Here is a 7797-nt window from a genome sequence, read left to right on the forward strand (position 1 = left end):
ATGTTTAAAGAGGCGACTCCTGATGAAGATGAGCCGATTCTTAAGAATTAAGAGTCAACCCTTTGAAGATGACACAGCAAAAGCTTTCTCCACGTTTTAAAATGCCAATTCAGAATGAACATGAGTCGACCCTTATACTGCTGGGACCACAACGGGAAGCTGTAAACGACTTTTGTCTTCTTCTGTAACAGAAAAAAGATTCTCATCAGAACGAGAAGAAAGGAATTCAAATCCCGCCGAAGAATTTGTCTATAAATACGAGGGAACCTCAGAATGGAAAAAATAAGGAAAAGAAAAAGATTCTATTGAAAATAAAAGGTTTTCACTGAGAAAAAGAGAAGAAAAGCTTAACAGTTCATCTTCCTCATCAGCATTGTAATTTAAAACTTTCTCTTATGAGGAGATCAGTCGAAGTTTCTCTCTACATCGTGACGGACATTGGAACATCCTTCCACAGCCAACTTCTTCATTGGCTTCAGTTTTTACTTTCATTGATTTATTTTTTATATGCTCTGAAGCTTTAAGTTTTCTAGTTACAACATTCTTTTAGTTGGATTAATTGTTGCTGTAACAGTTTCATTGATTTGAAACTTGTAAAGGCTCTTCCAAGCCTCGATTGGAAGTTGCTGAATCGAAAATATTCAGCAAAAAAAAAGTTTCTGGTTGGTTTATCTGAAAACCAACTAGTTTGTTTGTGAGCCAGAAAAAACAAACGGTGTAAAATTTTTGGTTGGTTTATCTGAAAACCAACTGGGTTGTTTGTGATTCTGGAAAACAAAAGATTTTCGGTTGGTTGCCTGGGAAAACCAACTGGGTTGTTTATGAGCCTGGAAAAACAAACGGTGTAAAGTTTTTGGTTGTTTGTCTGAAAACCAACTGGGTTGTTTGTGATCCCGGAAAACAAAAGGTTTTTGATTGGTTGCCTAAGAAAACCAACTGGGTTTTGATTGTAAGCCTGAAAAACAATCAGGCTGTAATCTGCTGGATTATAGTAAATCTCAAGCTAGGCTTAAGGAGTGGACGTAGGTGCTGGGAGTGCACCAAACCACTATAAACCTTGGTGTTTGTGATTGTGGTTCTTCTCTTCCTTTCCTCTGCATTTTTCTGACTACTTTTCTAACTTTATTTACTGTTGTATTTGTGCAATCTTATTTCCGCTGCTGAATATATAAGATAATAGTTAGTCATACTCTCCATACGTTTTAACTTTGATTATTTTTAAATAGATCCAATTCATCCCCCCTCTTGGGCTACACCTCTGGGCAACAGTATGTACAAAGGATATTTCAGTTATGGAGAAAGGCTGATCATAAATTTAAAATTATTTTATTATAATTGAAGATATAGAGATATTTGACTATTAATATTTAGGATTTTTCTTTTTTTTGGGGGGTTGGAAGTGAGGGCTCTAGGGCCAAAATTATGTGTTTTGATCATTCATTGACCAAATTTTGAGGTTAAGCAAGTCCAAAGGGTTTTGTTGAAGATATTTTACTTCTCAAGTTTTATTTTTTAGATTTTTGATATCATTTTAAAAGATATCCTAACCACTTGCACCCTAAACCTATTCCAGTCCTAGACTTAGATAGGCTTATTTGCAGTTGTGGACAAAATTTACTTTATATAATTACTACCCTACTATCCTTCAATTACTTTTTTTTGTCCGCTTTTTTGCGCCATTATGCTCTCTAAATATGCAAAAAATAGAAGAGCAAATTCATTCTTGTGATAAAATCTGAATCATCATGAAAAAGTTCAATATTTTTTTTTATTTTTTATCTCCTTCGGCTTATTCATGCAACTAAATGCTAATAAATTATTATCTCGTGAAATAAATTCATCTCTTCTATAATACCTGAATGATTATTTTATTTTTTAAAATTTATTTCATAACCAAATATAATCATGGAAAATAGGTCTTGACATAGCCTGATCTGCACCCTTGAGTATACGTCCTCCTTTGGTCCATGTTAGGCTTAAAATTAGACGCCACTTGAAATGAAACCAAAGGCCACTTGGAAGGCTACAAAGGCTATAATAATTATCCAAAGAAGATTTTCAATAATAGCTTATACAATAAAAACTTATCTTCTTCGCACAAGGGATTGGTTACACCATCATCATATGGTGGCATGGCTATTATGTAAGGCATGAAAACTTAAGGTTAGGGAAGATTTAGTTTTGTACATCTTCTCTTTGCTTGAAAAAAAATTTATAAAAACTTTCCAAAAAATAGGGATAAAGTTTGCTCACCGCTCCGAGGTTTATTTTTATCTAACTCTTTATCATTTAACATAACATTAGTCAAACCATTAACTTTAAATGGGATTCAACTATCATGCTAGAAAAATATCAAAAATAATTTAAATAATCTTAAGCGACATAGCAACCATTTAAGAATATAAGAAAATGTGTATTTTTTTTGATAATTTCAACTTTTTATATAAGGTATATGGTTTTAGTGACACTGCTAATTTGTTTTACAAATTATTTCGACATAAGTATAATTAAAATAAATTATAAGGGTTTTTTTTGTAATTTATTTTTTTAAATTTTATTTTATGTGGCTGAAATGGTCTACATTGACTGCGCGGGCTTGAAAACTTTGTGCACAGCCGTTGCATCCAAAGTAGCTGGAAGCAATTAATGCTGCCAAAAAGCGAATCCATTGTACGGGAGTATCTTTAGGATAAGGCAAAAATAAAGAAAGCTTCTTAGGAATATCATACAAGAAATTTGACTGGCATGGCAAAGGCCCAGTAATCATGTTGTTAATTGTTTAATAAAGATAACAACAGATGAAGCATAATTACATGTTCATCTGGACCCTGGAAAGTGGATAAAAAAAAAATTCAAGTCAAAAGTCTTGGTGTTAACAAGCTAGTAGATACCTGCCCGCTTCACTTATAAAAATTAATTAATTGAATACAGAAAAAATTTAACGGTATTTCTGTGATGATTTAACTGTATGCCATGCTAAATTAAGTATGTTTTAAGCTTACTTAACTATATGCCGAGAAGATTTAACTGTATGCCCGGCTAGATTAAGTATTCAAATATTGATTAACTGCATACTAAGCTTACTTAAATATATTCCATACTATATTACCTGTATACCAAGCTTACTAAGCTAATTACAATGGTCAGTTAAGTATGTTCAAACTTACTAATCTAATTATAATGGTGAATTAACTTTATTTTTCTTTATTTTTCTTATTTTCTTATTTTCTTTTCTTTCCTTTTTTTCTTCTCTTCTTTTCGAAGCTTCTTTCTGTTTCTTTTTTCTTCTCCTCCCTCTTTTCTTCTTCTCCCACGAGGCCGACAGCGCCGAAATAGTGTCGGGTCGTTATTTATTTATTTATTTGTTTATTATTTTATTTTATTAAAATATATTTATTTATTATCTTATTTATTTATTTATTCGTTCATTCATCTATATATATATATATATATATATATATATATATATATATATATTATGCAATTATTTATTTATTTATTTATTTTTCTTTTCTTTTTTTTTCTTGTTTTCTTTCTTTTTTCCTTCTTTTCTTTCTTTTTCTTTTCTTTTCTTTTTTCCTTTCTTTTTTTCTTCTCTTCTTCCCGAAGCTGCTTCTTCTTCTTCTCCTCCCTCTTTTCTTCTCCTCCCGCGAGGCCGACCGTGGCTTGGCGATGTGGCTGGTGGAGCGCGACCGAGACCCTTCTCCTCCGGATCCTCTCGCGGGCGGTGATGGTAGAACGACCGGAGAACTCTCCTCCGGATCCTCTCGCGGGCGGCGACGGAGCACACGAGGGGTGGCTCTTTCTCTGTTATACTGCGATGCGGGTCCTCCTCCTCGAATCTGGGAGCGGTTGATGGCGGTGGAGACGCAGGCACACGAAAGCTGCCAAAAACTGGGGAGCACGAGGCGTCGCGAGACTGGCCTTTCCCCTTCCTTCGTCTCGGGAGCTGTTGGAAGAACAGGAAAAGGGGGAAGAAGAAGGTGAGTTTTGGTTTGAGAAGAAGAAACCGGATAGTTATGAGGGAGGGGTATTTTCATTTCATAAAAAAAAAGTTAAATATGTGCTAGACCAGTTGTTATGAAACTAGTCAATAGGAATTTATTGTTATACTGGAGTCTTTGGGTGGGTGGGGAATTAATTTTTCTCTTTCTTCACCACCACCTATTTTCCATCGTTGAATGGTCAGCAGTCCCACTATCACTCTATCAGATGACATTTCGTTTACAAGCTGGGGGTAGTCCCACTAGTCCAATAGGCACCACATAAAATCACAGAAGTCTCTAGCCTTCTGAACACGAGAAGAAGGCTAAAGAAAGCCACTGCCAAGCTTCCGTTGAATAATATACTTCTCAAGAAAGCCACAGCCTCTCTCTCTCTCCCTCTCTCTCTCTCCCCCCCTTCTTATCCTCAATGACAGAGCTATCATCTGCGATCCCAATTGCAAATAGCCAGGATTCAGAACCGAGAGAATTGGATCGGTCGACCCCATTAAGGGGCACTACCCCCAGCCAAAGCTTGACGAGCCAGAGGCCATTGGTGATCGACAAGACCCTGTCGACTGCGGCGAACCTCGCGCAGCTCCTGCCGACAGGCACCGTCCTCGCCTTCCAAGCTCTCTCCCCTTCCTTCTCCAACCACGGCATCTGCTACGCTTCCAACAAGTACATCACCTTGTCGTTACTTCTCATTTGCACCATCTCTTGTATCTTCTTCTCCTTCACCGATAGTTTCAAAGGGACCAACGGAAAGTTGTACTATGGCATGGCCACGTGCAAAAGCTTCATTGTTTTCAATTACCAGCCCTCTGATGGGGATCGAAGCAAGGTATTGGAGGACTTGTTGAGGTTTCGGATACGGTGGTTGGACTACGTCCATGCCTTCTTCTCGGTGCTGGTGTTCTTGGCTCTAACCTTTAGTGATACCAATATACAACACTGCTTCTTTCCGGATTCTGGGTCAAACTCGAAGCAGATCCTCCAGAATTTGCCGCTTGGGGCCGGGTTCTTGTCGAGCATGGTGTTTTTGATCTTTCCAACCACCCGGCAGGGGATTGGATATTCGGATACAACGCCTCATTCACTGTAAGCTAGCTGTTTTGGTTATTATGTTCGGATTCTTTTTCTAGTAGATGTTGTGAAACGTAAAGGCTTAACAATAAGATTAGCCTATATATATTTTCTTAGGAGGACTGTATCAACAAGTATATGCGCTTTAAATGGGTATATTATCCAATAACTTCTTGATGTGAATTTTTTTCTTACTTAGCAAGATTGGTTAGTCATACGTCACAAAAAAAAAGACAGGCTTGATCTCAAGTTAATTCAAAAATAAGCATTTTCAACTATTTGTTTGGAGCCTGAATTTTCAACAAGTGTATGTGCTTTAATGGTCATATATCCAATAACTTCTTGAATAGTAGCATATGATGTGAATTTTTTTCTTACTTAGCAAGACTGGTTAGACATACATCACAAAAAAATAAAAAAAAAAGGGACATCAGGCTTTATCTCAAGTCAATTCAAAAAATAAACATTTTCAACTATTTGTTTCCTTCTACTGAAGCCTGAATTTTGGACTCAAGTTTCCAATTAACCCCCAAAAGGCTGGAACTTGGCTTGTATGAAAAAGGAGGGCCGAGGCTACAGCCTCGATAGATGAGTCCAAATATGATCTCATGGTGGATGGGCGCGAAGGATGGTGAATCCCTCTTTTTTTTTTTTTAATTATTATTTATTTTTTGCTAAAACGAAAGTAATATACATAACATGTATAAATATAGTCAATAAAATCAAAAAGCAAAACATCATGGAGAGTCGTAGGCAACTTCGTCTCTTCTTCCCATAGGTAGTTCCTGAACGGTTGGCAACAAAAGATGCTACCCAATCCGCCGCCCCATTGGCCTCTCTAAACATAAGCACCAATCCGTCATGAACCATGACCCATATATCCCTCAAGAGCGGGTGGTAGTTGCTGACCCCTATCGAAGCCTGCAGGATCCATCCAATAACCGTTGCCAAGTCACCCTCCAGAACTCGTATTCTTCCAAAAAAAATAAAAAAAGAAAGAAAGAAAAGAAAAAATAAACCTTCTGAATGTTGTGCAGCAAAAAAAATGATGCGGTCAGCAGCGCTACTAATCTAATCCTTCCTTGTAAACTTATACCTATTCTACAATGGATGACAAAACTCTATATCATTGTCGTTGCTATAGGGTCACAAACTCCAGAGAGGGTGATGCCAACTGGAGAATTGAACCATATTCTAGCCCGAGTTCAACCTAACCCCGGAGAATTGATGCCAACTGCCGAAAATCTTGGAGATTCGGAAATAATATCATAGGGTAGGAAATGGACAAGCAAAATAATCAAAAATAGTTTTTGAAGTTAGTTGACCTGCGTCCATAGGAATAAAAAAAAGAACTTATGTAGTTTTTTTCTATAAAATTTGGGCAAACCTGCTCCAAAAATATTTTTGGATATTTTATAAATACAGATTTAGCATAGCCTGTGATTTTACTGGTTATGCTAGTCTAATTTATAAATTACATAGAACTTTTAGCTCATTCTATTAAAAGATCTAAATAGATTTTCAAAATAAATTTATTTTTTTGACACATACAAAATATTACCTGCCATATTATCGCTCAATATATTGATTGAAAACCAAATTAGTGGTTAGCTGAATCAAAGGGCGCAGTCAGATTGATTCCACCAATCCAGCTGTGTGCCGCATCAATACTGCAATACGCGTAATTGGCCCCCGTTCTAACGGCTGATTGTTAGCGGTACTTGGAACTTGGAAGGGAGGCATAAAAATAAAAATAAAAAATACAAGATGGCACGCATTTGAGAACTCTCAGGACGCTTCTTGTTTGCCTGATATATTTCTAGACACAACTCGAACTAGCTAGTCCTAAGAGTCATTGCACGCGAGACACTTCGTTCACAAAGTTGACACGCTATTTCCATTTGGTCATAACTACCTACTTCACTTTTAAAAGATAAATATTTATTCTAATTCAACTCTGAGGTCCTATTGATCGCTATTGGTGCTAGGTTTTGACCCTGCTGTATCTCAAATAACAATTGTTATACTAATCACTGGCCATGTACATATGTATGATAAATAAGGGGGCCCTTCCAAACCTTTACAACAAGTATTATGTTAAGCCATGTAAGTTAGTCTTCGATGTTCTCTTTCCGCTTAGAAAAGTATGAGATTGGTCCTACCTTACTCAGCAAAGTCGACCCTTGTCTTTTTTCGTAGTATGCCTTCTTGCCTACAAAAGGACCATAAGCGGCTCAAAGCATTTGAGAGCCTAAGGCAAACTCAAAGCCCCAATATAAATGCATTTAGAGGCCTCAATGTATAAATAAAGAAAAAAATAATAAATTTTTTTAGATAAGAGATACATTCCCAGTATAAATGCATTTAGAGCCCTCAATGCATTTATAGTTATAAAGATACGTAGCATTTGAGGCCTCCAAATATATTGGGAGATAACAACCCAAGAGGGGGAGGGGTGAATTGGGTTTTCCAAATTTTTAGAACCTTAAGTTAGTTTGATAAATGTACGAGTAGTTTAGCTTGTGTTAATTATATAAGTGTAGTAGAACCAAAAAGAACATAATACAAACACACAAAAAATATAGTAGTTCGGTGCTCTCCAAAGCACCTACGTCCACTCCCCAAGCGTCCCCTTGGAAATTCACTATAATCTTACGGATTATACTTAGATTGTTTTGCGAAGCTCACAATTCAAAAATTCTACAATTGGTTTTATGGGATCACCAAT

At 36.6% G+C, this 7797-nt stretch overlaps 1 protein-coding gene across 1 annotated transcript; it reads left to right on the plus strand.

The window, feature by feature from the left end:
- Positions 1-4325: 4325 nt before the first annotated feature.
- LOC103696625 (protein DMP3-like) lies at positions 4326-5238 on the plus strand. The gene has a single exon (XM_008778309.3). It carries the CDS (start codon positions 4414-4416, stop codon positions 5086-5088), a length of 675 nt encoding a protein of 224 aa, XP_008776531.1. The 5' UTR covers positions 4326-4413; the 3' UTR covers positions 5089-5238.
- The last annotated feature ends 2559 nt before the right edge of the window (positions 5239-7797 follow it).

This window comes from Phoenix dactylifera, chromosome 1, assembly GCF_009389715.1.
Source record: "Phoenix dactylifera cultivar Barhee BC4 chromosome 1, palm_55x_up_171113_PBpolish2nd_filt_p, whole genome shotgun sequence".
Lineage (NCBI taxonomy): Eukaryota > Viridiplantae > Streptophyta > Magnoliopsida > Arecales > Arecaceae > Phoenix > Phoenix dactylifera.

Coding starts and splice junctions, on each gene's coding strand:
- LOC103696625 (XM_008778309.3), top strand. CDS start 4,414: ATGACAGAGCTATCATCTGCGATCCCAATTGCAAATAGCCAGGATTCA.